This window comes from Sorex araneus, chromosome 10 (assembly GCF_027595985.1).
Source record: "Sorex araneus isolate mSorAra2 chromosome 10, mSorAra2.pri, whole genome shotgun sequence".
NCBI classification, from domain to species: domain Eukaryota; kingdom Metazoa; phylum Chordata; class Mammalia; order Eulipotyphla; family Soricidae; genus Sorex; species Sorex araneus.
Genome location: NC_073311.1, coordinates 65,003,528 through 65,022,327, shown reverse-complemented (window position 1 = coordinate 65,022,327; position 18,800 = coordinate 65,003,528). Strand labels below are relative to the sequence as shown.

At 58.9% G+C, this 18,800-nt stretch overlaps 1 protein-coding gene across 1 annotated transcript in view; it reads left to right on the top strand.

The window, feature by feature from the left end:
* ITPR2 (inositol 1,4,5-trisphosphate receptor type 2) overlaps positions 1–18,800 on the top strand; it is a 317,220-nt gene that overhangs the window by 97,338 nt on the left and 201,082 nt on the right. Inside the window, 4 exon segments of the mRNA XM_055118479.1 lie at positions 11,853–12,046; positions 14,264–14,393; positions 16,669–16,726; positions 18,234–18,399. Coding sequence (XP_054974454.1) covers positions 11,853–12,046; positions 14,264–14,393; positions 16,669–16,726; positions 18,234–18,399 — 548 coding nt within the window.

Here is an 18,800-nt window from a genome sequence, read left to right as displayed (position 1 = left end):
ACGTGGTGCTTCGGGGTCAGGGACGAAAGGACGAGAGCCGGGAGGGAGAGCAGGCTGGAGTGGGAGCACCTTTGCGACACGGAGGAAGAGGAGGGAGAAGGCTGTGATGTCGAGGGTCTGGGGGAGGCCCAGAGGAGGGGTGAACAAAGCCAGCCGGGGTAGAGACAGTCTCTGGAGCCCGGGAGGGGGCAGCGTGGGCTCCTGGGGGTCTAAGAAAATATGCAAATGGCAGACCCCCAGGCCCCGTCTGAGGAAACACCCGCGGGACCGTCAGAGCTGGGGAGCGGGGGGCGTCCCGGCACGTGTCTGTGTGTGCCCATGCCCGGCTCAATCCCTGGCACCTCGTGTGCCCTGCAGCGTGGCTGGGTGTAGCCCCGAAGGCCTCGGGTGACCCAGCACTGCGGGGCCCAAGCACCTCTGCCCCCGTGGGCCAGCACCCACCCGGGAGTCCACAGGCCCCAGGATCTCCTGCGCGTGCCCGGGAGACCCCAGCCCGCGTAGGGAGAGAGCGAGGGCAGAGCGGTGGCAAGGCAGCGGGCCCGAGACTCCCCTCCCGCTCCTCCCGCGACCGTGACTGGCGCAGTTAGAGAGGCAGGCCCTGCTGCTGTCCGATGAGGGCGGGGTCTGCCTGTGGCCAGGCGGGGCTCTGCTCCCCAGCTGGGCAGAGTGGACGCTCACCGCCGCCCCCTGCAGGTCGGGGCACCCAGCCCAGCTGCTGCCCGGGCCGCCCCAAGGATTTCTGTCCTCACGCCAGGCGGGTCGGCCCTGAGACACAGTTTGCTCTCCAAAATGCTGTGTTTTAAAAAACGGTTTTCCTGTTCGCTCTCTCGGTCGTTGAGAGCCATTGAGAACCGTGCAGGGGGGCTGACTGAGGCGGGGGCACAGCAGTTGGCGGCCCAGCCCGTGCACCGACCCCGGGGGTCCTCAGGCCCCGCCCTGGTGGGCTGAACTGAGCTGGAGGGAAACGGGCGCCTCGGGCACCGTTTAGGAGGAGGCGTGTCCCCCAGCCCGTTGTCTCGGGCACAAGAATAGAGCAGGCGGGTCCTCGCCCAGAGACCTGGTGATGCGATGGGGCCGCGCCCCTGCTCCCTGCCACGGCCCCCCAGGGGCGGCTTTGCTTTCCCGGCTGCCCTGGGCCCTGGGTCTCTGGAGCAGGACGCACCGGGAGAGAGTGCGGCCTGCGCCCTCTCCGGTCAGGACCAGCCTCGGCCTCAGTGGAACTTTCTTTTTTTCAATTGTGTCACCGTGAGATACAGTGACAAAGCGTTCGTGCTTGAGTTTTGGTCATGCAATGATCAAATACCCGCCGCTTCCCCAGAGCACGTCTTCCACCACCAGAATCCCCGGTATTCCCCCATCCCAACCCTCCCCCTGCCGGTGTGGCACACAATTCCCACAGTGCTCTCTCTCTCTCTCCCTACTTTGATTCCGTTCAGTATTTCGACACCAGCCCCACCATTATTATTTGGAATTTTCCCACCACCCCGCAAACCTGCCGAGAAGGCAGTGCTAGGCAATTTGCTTTGTATCGCTTGTTGTGAAGAGCTTGGAATGTCCTGGAATTCTAAACGTTTCGTAATTAGGGTCTGGGGAGATCTTTGCAGCGAGCTGCTGGGTTCCGAGACTCGTCTGTGTGTCTGTGGATCGTGGTCGTGTAGGGGCTTAGTAAGTAGGCGGGGCCGGTTGGTGCGTGTCACCGCAGAGTGCCATGGGGGGGAGGGACCGGCTCCTCCCCTGTCCCGCAAGGCCCGGCGTTTGCCACGCCTGCTCCCGCACACCTGGGCTTCTCGTGGGCTTCTGGAAGACGGCGGCCGCCGGGACTCCTGGGGCAGGCGAGGGACGGCACCTGCCCCATCTGGAGCAGCCGGGCAGGAGTGGCCTACCGCAAAGCCCGGGGTCCTGAGCTTCGTGTGTGTCTGGACACGGCCGGTGCAGCTGAGTCTCGGCGGAGCTTTCTTCCTCTCCCTCTGGGCTCGTCCACCTTGAAGTGCTTTTCCGGGCAGTGCAGCTGCGCTTCCCGGGTGCAGGGAGAGGGGGCGGGAGGCGGGGCGGGGCGCCCGGCCCTGCTGGCGGCAGCAGAGGAAGACCCTGGCCGCTACCGGGAAGCGCTTTCTCCCTGAGGGCACGAGGAGCCTTGTCTGAGTGTCACGGCTCTTCCGTGAAGACGGGCTGCAGTGCTCGCCACTCTCTGGAGGGTGCTCGCCGCTCTCTGGAGGGTGCTCGCTGCTCTCTGTAGGGTGCTCTTCATGGCGGGGGGTAGATGGCACCCCCGGAGCAAATATCCATGCAGTGTGTGATAGAGAGAGAGAGGGAGAGAGGGGGAGGGAAGAGATAGGGAGAGAGGAAGAAGGAGAGAGAGGGAGAGGGAGAAAAAGGGAGAGAGGAAGACGGAGAGGGAGAGGGAGGGAGAGAGAGGGAGAGGGAGGGAGAGGGAGAAAAGGGAGAGAGGAAGAGGGAGAGGGAGAGGGAGGGAGGGAGAGAGAGGGAGAGGGAGGGAGAGTGAAGAAGGAGGGAGAGGGAGGGATAGGGAGGGAGGGTGAGGAAGGGAAAGAGGGAGAGAGAGGGAGAGGGAGGGAGGGAGAGAGAGGGAGAGGGAGGGAGAGAGAAGCACAGAGAAGGAGGGAGAGAGGGAGAGGGAGGGAGAGGGAGGGAGAGGGAGGGAGGGAGAGAGAGGGAGAGGGAGGGAGAGAGAAGGAGAGAGAAGGAGGGAGAGAGGGAGAGGGAGGGAGAGGGAGAGAGAGGGAGAGGGAGGGAGAGTGAGGAAGGAGGGAGAGGGAGGGATAGGGAGGGAGGGTGAGGAAGGGAGAGAGGGAGAGGGAGGGAGAAGGAGGGAGAGAGGGAGAGGGAGGGAGAGGGAGGGAGGGAGAGGGAGGGAGAGGGAGGGAGGGAAAGAGAGGGAGGGAGAGGGAGAGTGAGGAAGGAGGGAGAGGGAGGGATAGGGAGGGAGGGTGAGGAAGGGAGAGAGGGAGAGGGAGGGAGAAGGAGGGAGAGAGGGAGAGGGAGGGAGAGGGAGGGAGGGAGAGGGAGGGAGAGGGAGGGAGGGAAAGAGAGGGAGGGAGAGGGAGGGAGGGAGAGGAAGAGAGGGAGCGAGCACTGCCCTCCTCGCCCCTAGCACTGCCCTCTACTTCCCGTCTGAGTTACTCAGGGTGCCCAGGGGCTACTCTCGGCTCGGGGTTAGCCCCTGCAGTGCTCCCGGGGGCGACCGGGGCCCCTGCCTGTGCCCCGTCCTAGCTCTCCTGCCCGTTTCTCCCTTTCCGAGGCGGCTCAGCGTGAAACAGCCGCGCCCACTGGCAGCCCGACTGGAAGGGACTGTACTGGTCGGACCAAAACCAGTTTCTTAAAGCCGAGCATTGTCCCCCCCCTGAACATAGTTTGGCGTGTCCCGGACGTTTCCGTCACAGGCTCGGCTGTTTTCCCGCTGACCCCGGCTCCCTGCGCAGCCCTCTCGGCCCCACTTCCGCCATGGGTGCAGACCCTCTCCCCGCACCCCAGCCCGAGCTGCGTCTGCTTCCATCCTGGCCGCTCTGTCTCTCCGCCCCCTCCCCCGGACGTCCTCTGAGCTGCCTCGTCTTCCCTGGATCCTTTCCTAACGCTCCTTTGTGTGAACGTGCACGGGTTGGAAGATGAGCCGGAGTCCCCCGTAGGGCAGATAGGCATTGTGTGTCTGAGTCATTTTTGGGGGGATGGGGACCCTAGGTGGCGTCCAGGAGGCTGGGAGGCTGTTCCCTGGGGTTCTAGGGTCAGCTGGTCCAAGGGTCAGCTTGAGGGTGGTGCTGGGGGTCACCTCAGGGTTATTTGGGGTTCCCAAGGCTGCACTGGGGAGTGCTCGGGCAGCCGTGGGGTCTTCATGGGGCAAGTCGCGTGCCTTAGCCCTGCACTCTCTCCAGCCTCTCTTTCCAGAACTTTTTCTGAGTCTCTCTCCCGTATTGAAGTTACAAGAAGGGCCTGTGAGCCCAAGAGTCAGATTATACCATTCAGTAACAAACACGTTCGAATGAGCCCCACACATGAAGGAACCGGCAGAGGAACCCAGGTGTGCGGGACCTGGGGCCGTGATCTTCAAGGCTGCTTGGATTGGGACTGGGCCTCTTCCACCCAGATTCCCCATTTCCCAGTAGCTAGGCAGTCACACCCAGAAACTGCCCCTGGTGCCGTGTAATCCCATCAACAGCCTACATCCACAGACTATAAAACCAAGCTCCCGGAAGCACTCGGCTGCAATGCGGCCGCACGACATCTGATAGCCTAGTTCTTCCTCTTGGAAAACCTGGCAAGCTCCCCGTGGCATATTCATATGCCAAATATAGTAACAATGATGGGTCTCATTCCTCTGACCCTGAAGAGCCTCTAATGCAGCACCATTGGGAGGAAAGAGTAAAGAGAGGCTGCTAAAATCTCAGGGCTAGGTTGAATGGAGACGTTACTGGGCCCACTCGAGCAAATCAATGATCAACGGGATGACAGTATATACATCCCTCTCAGAGAGCCCAGCAAGCTACCGAGAGTATCCCGCCCGCACGGCAGAGCCTGGCAAGCTCCCTGTAGCATATTTGATATGCCAAATACAGTAACGATAACAGGTCTCATTCCCCTGACTCTGAAGAGCCTCCAATCATTGGGAAAGATGAGTAAGGAGAGGCTGCTAAAATCTCAGGGCAGGGGGGCTGAAGTGATAGCACAGCAGGTAGGGTGTTTGCCTTGCACACGGCTGACTCGGGTTCGATTCCCAGCATCCCATATGGTCCTCCGAGCACTGCCAGGAGTAATTCCTGAGTGCACGAGCCAGGAGTAATCCCTGTGCATCGATGGGTGTGACCCAAAAACAAACAAACAAACAAAAAATAAAATCTCAGGGCAGAGAGGTACAGAGATGTTACTGGTGCCCGCTCGAGTAAATCGACAAACAACAGGATGACAGTGACACAGTGATACAGTGAACAAAGACTCAGATTTATTTATTTATTTATTTATTTTTTTGCTTTTTGGGTCACACCCGGCGATGCACAGGGGTTTCTCCTGGTTCTACACTCAGGAATTACTCCTGGCAGTGCTCAGGGGACCATATGGGATGCTGGGATTCGAACCCGGGTCGGCCGCGTGCAAGGCAAACGCCCTACCCGCTGTGCTATCGCTCCAGCCCCAGACTCAGATTTATTGACTGAGAATCAGCGGGAGACAGAAACTCTGAGAATCCTATTTTCCTGATTCTGCAGCTTTTCCACGCCCTGCCCGGGGCCCTCTCAGCCCGGTGCTCAGCCCTGTGTTCCGCTAACGATGGCAGTCCCAGGATGTGCGTGTCTGAGTGTATCTGTCTGCCTCTGAGCGGCAGAAATCTCTCTCCGGACCTTGGCAGTGCAGACCAATGGTGGGTTTCCTTTGGCTGCTCCGAGCTTTCAGATGGATGTTCCACACTGCCAGTGAGTGGCCGGTACTGGCTCAGCGTCCACCCCAGGCTGCCTCCCGCCCTCCTGTTCCCGCAGACGAGCTGGGAGCGTGGAGTTAGCTCGAAGTGACGGGAATGATTCTGGCCCGGGAAGGCTTGCGCTGTCCTTGGGTTACCGGGAGAGTAAGAGGGCTCCACCCAGGACTGCCTGGCCATCCCCTACGGCCCCCTAGGAGGCTCCACCCAGGACTGCCCCCACCCGTCCCCTATGGCCCCCTGGGAGGGCCCCACCCAGGACTGCCCCCGCCCCGTCCCCTACGACCCCCCTGGGAGGGCTCTACCCAGGACTGCCCCCACCCGTCCCCTACGACCCCCCTAGGAGGCTCCACCCAGGACTGCCCCCACCCGTCCCCTATGACCCCCTGGGAGGCTCCACCCAGGACTGCCCCCGCCCGTCCTCTCCCTGTTCCTCACTCCGTGTCTGGGCACCTTGGAGTCTGACTCAGTGGGGGCTTCATTCCCCGACTGCTCCCCAGTTTTCTTTTTTTTTTTTTTTTTGCTTTTTGGGTCACACCCGGCAATGCACAGGGGTCATTCCTGGCTCATGCACTCAGGAATTATCCCTGGTGGTGCTCAGGGGACCATATGGGATGCTGGGATTCAAACTCGGGTCGGCCGCGTGCAAGGCAAACGCCCTACCCGCTGTGCTATTGCTCCAGCCCCTGCTCCCCAGTTTTCTGCGTGCTGGTCTGAAGGGCAGCCGTGACCCAGCGAGGCCGTTGGTCTGGGGGGACGTAGGAATCACCCACAAGTTCCGCGGCCCTCAGCCCTTCACGGAGCCTCTTCCTCAGTGGTTGTCGGGGCTCTCCGGGGCGCCCACGCGTCCGGCCTTGCGGGAAGGGTGTTCCCGGGGCAGCTGCACCTCCTTCCTTGCCTGCGTTTGTTCCCTCACCTCTTATGGAAGCTTCCAGAACTTGCTCCTGTCCATCCTGTCTGCTAAAGGCTCCTTCTCTGGGGTCATCTAGAACCCCCGACCCCCACCTGTCCTGGGCCGCACCCCACAGTGCTCAGGGCTGACTCCTGGCTCTGCACTCGGGGATCACCCCTGCTGATGCTTGGGGGACCCTCTGGGGTGCCGGGGATGAACCCCGGTCAGCTGTGTGCAAGGCCTGCACGGTCCCTGCCGTGCCCTCTCTCCCAGGGCCCCTTCACAGCTCCTTTGAGGCTTGGGGGTCCAAATCCCAGAGGTGTCCGGGCCAGGGCGGCTCCCGCCCCCTTCCCTGGGCGACTGTCTCAGTGGCCATGAGCACTTTCCCAAGGAGGCTGGGGTGATTCCTGCGGGGCTGGGTCTCAGCCGAGATCCAGCAGGCCCCGCGCTGGATCCTTTGGGCCCCCCCAGGCTCCCTTCCGCCTGTTTCCTTCCCGTGGCTGCCTCCCCGCCCCCGTCCTACCAGTTGGTCCCCTTGTGTTTGGCCACGTGGCCCCGGGGGTGAAGTCTGGCTCTCACCGCCCTGTTCCCACGGCTGCACTTGAGCCCCTGTGCCTGGACCCGGGATGGGGGCATTTCCCGAGAAGGGTTTTACCCCGTTGGGTTATGAACCCATTAGTTTGCCTTTGGGAGCATTGTGGAGTCTGACGGAGTCTCTCTGTGAGCGCACGCCTCGCTGTTGAGAACCAGCAGATTTCTCATTTCACCCCAGTCCCTGGTGGGACGCCATCGAGACCCCGGCACCTGAGCACCGGGAGATGGTGCTCTCTCACCGAGAGATGGCACTTGAGACCAGCTCTCTCACCGCGATTGTTTCACGGAAGCCGGGGCCCTGAGCCTGGACTCCCCTGCGTGTGTCCAGGGGCTGATGGAACAGGAGAGGTTGACCTTGGTGTGTTGAGGAGGGCAGCGGGGACGAGCCGGAAAGGCAGGGAGGAGCTGGCTGGGAGTGACGGGGGTTCGACATCTGGGTGACACGCCCTTGTCAAAACTGCTGCCACCTCTCACTTGGGACCTGAGCTTTTCACTGTATTTAAATCACAACCCAATCAGACAATTCGCATGTAAATTCATTTTTCGCTCAGATCACCAACCGTTAGGAATTAGGGAGATCAGCTCTGCAAATGGAGACCTCGCAGTTTGGAGTCCTGAGACGACTGTCAGTGTCTGACAGTGACGGAACCCAAGTAAGACGTAGGATTCCCTCATGGGATAAATTGCTCTTCCAACTCGTCCTTTGAATAACCCTTCTGTAGGATGTGGGATGGGAAAAATTCTTTACTGCGCGGAGGATTTGAGATTCAAAGATCGATGGTGAAAACGTTGCTTTATTTTGGTTCCATGTTTTGAGAAGGTGTTGCTTTGCTCGTTTTCCCAAGCTCCTGGATTCTTGGACTCTGAATGGGTCACCAGTACACTGCATTCACTGAATGGGTCATCAGTACACTGCATTCACTGAGTGGGTCATCAGTACACTGCATCCATTGAATGGTCTTCAGTACACTGCATTCACTGAGTGGGTCATCAGTACACTGCATTCACTGAATGGTCATCAGTACACTGCATTCACTGAATGGTCATCAGTACACTGCATTCACTGAGTGGGTCATCAGTACACTGCATTCATTGAATGGTCATCAGTACACTGCATTCACTGAATGGTCATCAGTACCCTGCATTCATTGAATGGGTCATCAGTACACTGCATTCACTGAGTGGGTCATCAGTACCCTGCATTCACTGAGTGGGTCATCAGTACACTGCATTCATTGAATGGGTCACCAGTACACTGCATTCACTGAATGGTCACCAGTACACTGCATTCACTGAATGGTCATCAGTACACTGCATTCATTGAATGGGTCACCAGTACACTGCATTCACTGAATGGTCATCGGTACACTGCATTCACTGCATGTTTATTTAGAATAAGAAAATTGGATGTCATCTTGTCTACTCGGTCGAGTATTTGATTTTTAAAGTTTTACTTAGGCATTGTTATTGTCAGCACTCTTCTTGGTACATTTCATGCCTAAAGTGCTCTGGCATTCCAGCCTCCACCGAAAGTTCACTTCCCCTCGCCCCAGTGTCCATCCTGCAGATACTCTCCACGTCCATCCATGTAGGAGCAGATTGCACGATTCCATCTTTCCTTACCGCTGAGTAAGTTCCACTGTGCCTGTGTCCCATCAGCTCTTTATCCAGTCGTCTGTGCTTGGATGTTCGGGTCGGTTCCAGCTTTTGGCTGTTGTGTCTATTGCTGCAGTGAAACAGGAGTGCTAATGCCTTTTGTGAGTTGATTTCTTTTTTCTTTGGCTCTTGGGATTGGAATTGCTGGATCATATTCCAATTCCTAGTCTTTTGAGGAATGTCATATTCTTTTCCAAATGGACCAGAGTCGGCATTCCCACCAGCAATGAATGAGGTTCCCCTTTCCAACACCCATGTGAGCACTGTGGGTGTTTATTTATTTTTCTTTGTGTGCACCAGTCTCTCTGGTGTGAGGGGGTACCTCGTTGTTGATTTGCATTTTCCTGATGATTAGTGATGCAGAGCATTTTTTCATAGACCTGTAGGCCCTCCTTACGGTTCTCTGAAGAAGTTTCTTCCTCTGTTTTATTTGGGGCCACGCCCAGCGGTGCTCAGGGGCGGCTCCTGTCTCTGCACTCAGGGACCACTCCGGCGATGCTCAGGACCATGTGGGGTGCCGGGCAGAGAACCCAGGTCAGCTGCATGTGGAGCAAGTGCCTTACCGGCTGGACCAGCGCCCCGGGCTCTCCCCCACCTATTTGGTGGGGCCGTTTGCTTATTGCTCCCGAGGTTCTCTCAGTGCTCTTCTATGTCTCGGCCGTCAGCCCTTGGTCAGGACAGCGCTGGGCTGATGCTCTCCCAGTCTCCGGGGCCTTCCGTTCTGGTCCGCCTTTCCCCCGTGGCGCAGAAGCGTCTGTCTGATGTCGTCCCGTTGTTTCGCAGTATATGGTTGTGGGGATCACGTCCTGTGTGTGCTCGGGGCCTCCAGGGCCGTGTCCAGCGGCATTGTGGGGGGGCATCGGGGTCAGGGACCGGGACCGGGACTTTGGCCAGGCAAGGCCTGTGCGGGCCATGTGAGCCCCACCTGGCCTGAGTATTATTATTATTTTTTAACTTTATTTACACACCGTGGTTTACAAAGTGCTTCCTAATAAGTCGCTACGGGCTTTCGATGTCCCACCACCCGGGCGACCTTCCCCCCCCCGCCAGTGTCTTACTCCGGCATTTTCTGTTGAGGAAATTGGGGTCAGTAGCGAGTTCTCCGTCTGAGTCAAGTCTGTTGACTTTCGTGGCCAACTTCCTTCCTCCCTTCTTCGGACTCCGAAAAACCTGCATTTTTACCAGCCAACCTCAGTACACCTTCTCCATCAATGCGGATTCTGACGGGGTTGATGGGAGAGGCCCAGAGTTTCCGGCGCCTGCGGGCCTGCAGTGTCAGGTTCTAGAGCGGGAAGCTTTGGAAGAGCCAAGAACAGGGAAGGCGAGGAGGGCGGGAGGAAGAGCCGCTGGCCCTGGGGGACCGGGCACCCACAGCCTCTGCCCCACCGCAGCAGCCCAGAATCTAGAAACTTCTCTGCGGGAAAGCGGAGACCGAGATTCACGCTGTCTCCGACACGGGGCGTGACTGTGCTTCTGAAGCCGTAACAGTCCCCAGTGTAGACGCTTCCTGTTGTCCTCACGGGCCGTCTGTGGTGACCACGGGCCACGGGCATCTCCGGGTGTGGCACAGCTGGTGAGCGCCCCCGACATCGACGACATGTGTTACGGATTGTCATGGTTCTGGGCGCTCGTTTTAGCTGCCTGGTGGCAGGGGCTGTGTTTGGGGGATGGTGTGGCCGGTCTGACTCGCTGGGCCGCAGCCGCTGGGATTAAATGGTTCTTGCCCACGCAGACCCCAATCGGATGCAGGCGTGAGGGGGTGGAGGCCTGCGGTGTGGGTCGGGGTGAGTCACGGAGGGGCCCGCGTATGTCTGGCCAGACGGCCGCGCTGGAGCTAACGCACGCAGCCCGGGGCTGGGCGAGTAAGCCTGTTCCCCTTGAGGGCCCAGGCGTTGCCAGCAGCCAGCCCTCGGCGCAATGAGGCCCGGGGCGTGGGGCGTCAGGGCCCTATGGTCAGGGCCCCGCAGAAGCGTCCGCCCGGAGGCCGCAGGCGGGGAGAGGGGCTGGCTCCTGGCCCCGGCCGGCCTTGCGCAGACGGGGAGACGCGCTGTCATCCGCGTTTCCCGCACTGCCCGCCTGCTTCTCGCTGGGCTTTCGCAAGCAGCAGTCTGACGAAAGGTCCTTGACACACGCTCAAAACCCTGAGCTAATTCCTGCCCGAAAGATGCCACACGAGGGGAAAAAACAGAATCTGCCTTTCCGCTGGGTTCAAGGGCGTGTGTCTGCGGCCGCCTGCTCTCGGGGCGGCCGGGTCCTCCGCGGGTGAGACGCTGGGTGTGACAAGCCTCTCACCTTCCAGGTCCTTTCCTGTATCTCCCCCCCGCCCCCTCCCCACCTCAGCCTGCCCTCCTGGCCCCCAGGGAGCCCCCCTGGCGCCTGTCTTCACTCAGAGCCCAGGGTTCGAGCTCATCCGTCTCCTTCCATTCCCCTTCCCCACGGCCCACACCCTTCTGCACCACATTCTCGGGTCTCCTTGGGGCCAAGCCCCATGTGCACCCACGGGGCAGGGCCTGAAGGGGCGGCGGGTGCCCTTGAGGAGACGACCTCCATTCCGTCGGGCCGGGTGGGAGAGTGCAGCAGGGGCGGTTGGGGCCTCGGGCAGAGGAGTGGGGAGCCGGCCGGGGAGAGCTGCCGGAGGGGGCGGGCTTGGCTTCCGAGGGGACCCCCAGCACACTCCCTCCTCGTGCGCTTCGGGTCCTGTTTCCCGGGCCCAGGGGACGGGCGGGCAGGGCAAGTGCCAGCTGGGAGCGGCTCCGGCCGGCGAGGCTTTTCCCGGCAGCTCTGTTCCCGCCCCCTGACGCCGTGCCAACAGCCTCTCCCTGGCGGGGCGCGTGTTGGCGGGCACGCAGGGGGCACGGATGTCAGCGCGCCCCCAGCCCTGGAAAGTGCTTCCTGAGAACCTTCAACTTTGACCTTGCAGCTTTGCCCTCCCGAGGCGTCAGTCTTGGCTTTCGTCTCGTTCCACGGGGTCCGCACCCGGCCGTGCTCTCGCTCGAGGTCGCTCCAGGCTGTGCCTGGGGCCCCGTGTGCTTCCAGGCTCGAACCCGGGTCTCAGTTCAAGTTGGCGCCGGCTCCCCCACATCACCCCCATTGATTCTGGTGGTGCAGGGGGTGGTGGTGCCGCCACAGAGCCCACCCTGGGCCTTCGGGGCCACCCCCGGCAGTGCCAGGGACGGAACCAGGTGGCTCGAGTGCTGTCCCATCTCCTGCCCCGCCCACGTCCTGGCCCACCTCGGCCCCTCTCCGTCCATCCCGGGCCGTGTGCGCTGAGCGGGGCCGTCTCTCCTGCAGGAAACAACGTCATGAGGACCATCCACGGGGTGGGCGAGATGATGACGCAGATGGTGCTCAGCCGCGGCTCCATCTTCCCCGTGAGCATCCCCGATGGGCCGGCCAGCGCCCTCCCCAGCAAGCAGGGGGGCGGCGGCGAGCAGGAGGACGTGACCGTCATGGACACCAAGCTGAAGATCATCGAGATCCTCCAGGTGCGGGACAGCCCTGGGCCAGGCCCCCGCGTCACTGCAGGGCTGCCCGGGCTGAGAGCGCGGGGCCGTGAGCCGGTGTTGACGCGTTAACTCCTGGCCTGACGCCATCTGATATTGGGGGGCTTGGAGGTTGAGGGCCCCCGTGGACCGTCTCCTGTGCTGGCCCTGACGCGGCTGCGTTTCCACCTGAGGAGGACTTGGGAGCACGTGGAGTTGGTTGAGGCCCAGCTCGTCCCCTGCTTTCTTCTGAACAGGACGCAGGGTTCTAGGAATCCAGATTGTTGTTGCAGCAAGAAACACCATTCTTGCTTGATTTGCTCGTTGTCGAGGGGCCACTTGTGGTGGTGCCGGGGCCAGGTCAGGGCCTGTGGCACACTGGCCTGTGCTCTGGCCTCTGGGCTGTGGGCCTGGCCTCCAGGGTTGATTTCATCAACAGCAGTGTCTACAGTGTGTCAGTGTCTACAGTGTGTCAGTGTCTACAGTGTTTCAGTGTCTACAGTGTGTCAGTGTCTACAGTGTTTCAGTGTCTACAGTGTGTCAGTGTCTACAGTGTGTCAGTGTCTACAGTGTGTCAGTGTCTGCAGTGTGTCAGTGTCTACAGTGTTTCAGTGTCTGCATTGTGTCAGTGTCTATAGTGTGTCAGTGTCTACAGTGTTTCAGTGTCTGCAGTGTTTCAGTGTCTGCAGTGTGTCAGTGTCTACAGTGTTTCAGTATCTGCAGTGTTTCAGTGTCTACAGTGTTTCAGTGTCTACAGTGTGTCAGTGTCTACAGTGTTTCAGTGTCTGCATTGTGTCAGTGTCTACGGTGTGTCAGTGTCTGCAGTGTGTCAGTGTCTGCAGTGTGTCAGTGTCTGCAGTGTTTCAGTGTCTGCAGTGTGTCAGTGTCTACGGTGTGTCAGTGTCTACGGTGTGTCAGTGTCTACGGTGTGTCAGTGTCTGCAGTGTTTCAGTGTCTGCAGTGTGTCAGTGTCTGCAGTGTGTCAGTGTCTGCAGTGTTTCAGTGTCTACAGTGTGTCAGTGTCTACAGTGTGTCAGTGTCTGCAGTGTGTCAGTGTCTACAGTGTGTCAGTGTCTACAGTGTGTCAGTGTCTGCAGTGTGTCAGTGTCTACAGTGTTTCAATGTCTACAGTGTGTCTACAGTGTGTGTCAGTGTCTACAGTGTTTCAGTGTCTACAGTGTGTCAGTGTCTACAGTGTTTCAGTGTCTACAGTGTGTCAGTGTCTACAGTGTTTCAGTGTCTACAGTGTTTCAGTGTCTACAGTGTTTCAGTGTCTACAGTGTGTCAGTGTCTACAGTGTGTCAGTGTCTACAGTGTGTCAGTGTCTACAGTGTCAGTGTATACAGTGTGTCAGTGTCTGCAGTGTTTCAGTGTCTGTAGTGTGTGCCAATGTCTGCAGTGTGTTTCAGTGTCTACAGTGTGTGTCAGTGTCTGCAGTGTGTTAGTGTGTACAGGGTTTCAGTGTCTACAGTGTGTGTCAGTGTCTTGTGTGGCCGATTCTCTTTCTATGTTTTGTTCTAAGAGTGCTGGGATCATCCGTCCATCCCAGAGTCTGCCTGTAGCTCTGTGCTGGGAATGTTTCTGGGGCCTTCCTGGGCTGCTGGTGTGGACCGTCAGGGCTTCGGGCTCTGGGCTGCTGGTGTGGACCGTCAGGAGGACCCCGGCTCTCCCCACCAGCACAGCCCACCGTGGCCCAGTGTGGCCCAGTGTGGCCCAGTTTGGCCCACCATGGCCCAATGTGGCTCAGTTTGGCCCGGCGTGGCCCAGTTTGGCCCAGTTTGGCTCAGCGTGGCCCGGCTTGGCCTGGTATGGTCCCGTGTGGCCCAGCACGGCCGTGGCATCGGCTGGCCTTGTGCCCCAGGTGCGGGGTGGCTCGGCCCACCCGGGCTGTCTGCGGGCGAGTGGGGAGCTTGGCCCTCGGGGTCAGCCCTGATATTCCCCAAGGCCAAGTGCTCAGAGAATCGCATCAGCCAGGCATGATTCCACCAGGATTATTTGGGGACCCTCCCTCCCACCCGGCCGGGTCAGGGATTTTGCTGCCCCCCACTCCCTCCGTGACGCCGTGGGCGACACTATGTGCCCTAGTCTCTGGTGGAAGAAGGCGCAATGGGCGGGGGAGGGGGCTGGGGAGTCCCGCGGGGTCCGGGAACGTGGCTGCACGTGTGGGTGGCCGGGCGCCGGGGCACGTCCGCACCTAAGGACGCGCGTTGTCCCTCGCAGTTCATCCTGAGCGTCAGGCTGGACTACAGGATCTCGTACATGCTGTCCATCTACAAGAAGGAGTTTGGCGAGAGCAGCGAGAACGCAGATGCCTCCCCCAGCGGCACCCCGGACATGCTGCTGCCCTCAGGTACGGCCTGTCGTGGCCGGGGCTGTGCTTTGGGGGGACGGAGGGCGGAACTAATCTCCCAGCGGCAGGGAGGCCGCACGGATGATCTGCCTCCCACCGGTGCGAGCTGCCGGGTACCCCGGTCAGCTCCCTCCGCTCGCCCGGCCCCTGTGTGGGTTGCCGGAGGCCCAGAGCCGAAGGGTAGCAAAGGGGCATAAACTGGCGTGGGAGAGTCAGGCCGGCGGGGACGGGTGTCAGCCAGGGCAGGGTCCTCTTCCCCGGAGCCGCTCTCCCTGCTCCCCTGGGGCCCGGCAGGTCGGCCAGCAGCCCCGGCAGGAAGCGCTCTGCGGAGTCCGCTTCCCAGAAGGCAGCCCCAGGGCTCCTTCCAGGAACGGGGCAGGCCAGCCGCGCTGGCGGCGCCCACAGCATCACGGCATTGGCTCCCGGGCCGGCTTCTGCCAGGGGCTGCCGGGGCTGGCCAGCCTGGGTGGGGGGGGTCTCGGCGCCCTGGCCTGCCTGTCTCCGGGGTGCGCAGGGGAGACCATCCTGTGCGCGTCTGGGACCCACGTTCACAGCTTCCTCTGGGTTCCCGGGCGAGCGCAGGAGAGAAGCCAAGTGTGTCCTGCAGACCCCTTGCTCAGATGAAGAGGAAGAGTGGCCGGGGCGGGCGGCCGGGCGGGCGCTGGCAGAGGAGAGGGAGCTTGTGGCGGGGGGTGTGACCCCCGACAGGTGGCTGGGAGGTCCAGCAGCTCACACGCAGCGGTGCTCACCGGTGGCCGAGCACTCCTGGAAGTGAGCCCCCGGCCCTGGAGCACCCTGGGGGTTCCCACCCCCGAAAATAAAATGTCTGGCCCAGAGGAAAGAGCTGGAGTTTAGGGGGATTTCAGAAGACCATGTGTGTGTATGTGTGTGTGTATGTCTCTCTATGCTCAGGTATTTGTGTATATGTGTATGTTTATGCATGCATGTATATGTATGCATGCATATAGTATTTGTATATGTGTGTATGTACATATGTGTATGTGTGTATATATGTGTGCATATGTATGTTGTATGTGCATGTATGTGTGCACATGTATATGTGTATGTGTGTATGTGCACATGTGTGTGTACATGTGTGTATATGTGCATGTATATGTGCATATGAGTTTGCCGGTGCGCGTGCATGTGTGTATGTGTATATATGTCTGTCTGTGCATGTATGTGTGTGCATGTATGAGCACACATGTGTACACGTGTGCATATGTATGTGTTTGTGTATTTGTGCATGTATGCATGTATATATGTTTGTATATGTGGTTTTATGTATATGTGTGCATAAATGTGTGCAGATGTGTTTTGTATGTGTATGCATGTATATGTGTGCATACACGTGTGTGCGTGTGTGTATGTATTTATGTGTATGTGTGCATGTGTATGTTTGTGCATGCATGTGTGTATATATGTATGTATATGTATGCTTTTGTATGTGTATGCATGTATATATGTGTGCACATGTGTATGTGTGTATACATGTGTGTGTGCATGTGTGTATGTGTGTGTATGTGTGCATATGTTGCTCCTGCCACCTGTTGGGGTGCTGTCCACTGTGGGGGTGACTCAGATTTCAGCTCTCTGCTGTGTTCGAACGTCACCAGGCTCACTCTGGACGTGCTTTGTTCTTTGACCCGTGACCCGGCAGAGCCAGAGGGCCTGGGCAGGGTAAAGGCGATTCCTGCGGCTGAGCCGGCTCGGCCCAGCCTTGCTGGCAGCACCCAGGCACAGAGCCAGGGCCACCACAAGCACCATGGGGGGGTCACCCGTGTCCCCCCGTGCCCGGTCTGTGTGTTTGTGTGCCTGTGTGTATATTTGATTTACGTATGCAGATGTAGATGAGGAAACTTTGGAGATACTTTATGATCTTCAACAACATATATTAAAAATGCGCACTTTGAAATTATTGATAGTAAGTGGAATTGTTTTTTTTTTTTAAAAAACTTACTAAGTTTTGGCGGCATAAAACAGTTGAGATGATATGTCTGTAAATATACATGTAAAACATGTAAACATATATGTATATGTTTGCGTATGTTTTGGGCCACACCTGGGGGTGCGCAGGGCTCACTCCTGGCTCTGTGCAGGGTCCCTGCCGGAGGGGCCTGTGGGACTGTACGGGTCGCTGTGCGCCAGGCTAGTGCCCCGCCCGCTGCCCCAGCTCTCCAGCCCCGAGACACGCTACTTGTGCGTGTCTCACCTTTGGTGACCCTGAGCTTCCGACTGGGCTGTGGTCACAGCGGACCCCCGCTTGTCCTTGCAGCTGTGGTTCCGGACATCCACGAGATCGCGGCGCAGGCCGAGACCATGTTTGCCGGAAGGTAGAGTAACAGCGTTCGTCTTCCGCTTCCTGTGATTAAGGTGTTCCTTGGATCTGACTGGTGGTTGGTTATACTCACCTCCTGGAGCCATTCAGTTTAGCGTTCTAGAAGCACCGTGGCCAGTGTACCCCCTTCCAGAACGGGATCTGCTAATTGGCTACAGAGCAGGGAGGTTGCCTGGCTGCAGGCCAGCGGGGCTGAGGTGGGGTCAGTGCATTGAGCTTCCCCCTGAATTCTTGGCTCTTGGCTCCTCACGTGACGATGGCACCGAGTGCCCTTTACTTCCCTGGCACCGAGATCAGCAACTTCCGAATCTGCACGGTTTGGGACAGGAAGTCGCTACTTTATCATTCAATTAATGCAAGAGGAATAAAGTTGTTTTCTGGCCGCTGGAAGGCTGGAGAATGAAGGAGAAATGCGGGCAGGGTCCCGCTCCTCTCTGTCTGAAGGCCTCTCTCTCCGGGAGAGGAAGGCAGCTGCCGCCAGGGAGGGAGGGCGCCCAGCGGGCCGGTGCAGCTGGCACTGCCTCCCGCGCTCCTTTTCTCACTCATTGGCCAGGAGAACTGGATGTCGTCTCGTTTATGCCCATGTCCTCTCTGACGGGAAAGACGGACACTGAGAGTTAGGGAGGGTGAGACCGATCTCCAGGGCACATTCCGCCCAGCAGAGATGTGTGTGTGCTTCGCCACTTTTTGTCTTTGCTACGTGGAGGGTTTTTTGAGTTTTTGTTCTTCCTGAGAGAGCGTTAACCTGTGGGGACTTTTGCCCCCTCTTCAAAGAAAGTTGGGCCTTTCATCCAGGGGAATCTTCCCTCAATTCTAGACACGCCCAACACACACACACACACACACACACACACACACACGCCCTCTCGATGATTGTGCGTCACAAACACAGAGACACATTTGTGACCACACACCCACACAGGTGTATGAGTGCATGTGTGATCATGCATGTTTATATACATACTTATGTGTACATGTGCATCTGTGTATGCACGTACACGTGTATGTTTGGCTATACATGCCTGTCACCAGACACGTGCATGGGTGTGTGTATGCACATGTCCATGTGTACTTTGTGGCCATTCAAGTGCACATGTATGCATATTCCCATGTATATGCACGCGCATGTGTATGTCTGCCCACACATGCCTGGGATCACACATGTGCATGTATATGTGTGTGCACGTGTACTTTGTGGCCATTCAGGTGTACATGCTCGTATGAGCCCTGCCCTTCCACAGCCCCTCTCCACCATCTGTGTGCACTGTAGACTCCAGGGGAAAGTGAGTCACTGGGCATACACCGCCGAGCCTTCTTCCTCCAGGAAGTTGGCCAGGCTCCACGCTCCCCGCTTTGTCTGTGTCTAGGTGGCCAGTGCACCCTGCTCTGTCTGGGCGTTCCCAGAGTGGGCGTGGGGAGCTGGGAGGACACAGACACGGCTTTAGTCGCGTGCGGGGAGGGTTCTGGAAATGCGGTTCTTCCCGAGTCCCTTCTGCCCGTAGGAAGGAGAAGAATCCCGTCCAGCTGGACGACGAGGGCGGCCGCACGTTCCTGCGGGTCCTCATCCACCTGATCATGCACGACTACCCGCCGCTGCTCTCGGGGGCCCTGCAGCTGCTCTTCAAGCACTTCAGCCAGAGGGCCGAGGTCCTGCAGGCCTTCAAGCAGGTGAGGCCAGGCCCAGAGCGGACACTCAGAGCCCCGGGAAACACTGGCCGGATGCTGGCTGCGGGCCGGCGAGACCCCGCGGCTGGCTCTGGGGCGCCGGCCTGTCCCTGCAGAGAAGTGACCGTGTCTGGTGCCAGAACACGGTCACTGTCAGCAAGAGAGTCTCAGCTCCGTCTCGAATGCAGGGAGTGGCCGCTGAGACTCAGGAAGGCTTGCGGCAGGGCTGGGGACAAGGGGTGTGTGTGGGGGGCGGGGGTCTGTTGATACACCGCTTGGGATTTTGTTGCCATAACTTGTTTTTGTTTGTTTGTTTGTTTTTGTTTTTTTTTTGGGTCACACCTGGCGATGCACAGGGGTTACTCCTGGCTCTGCACTCAGGAATTACTCCTGGCGGTGCTCAG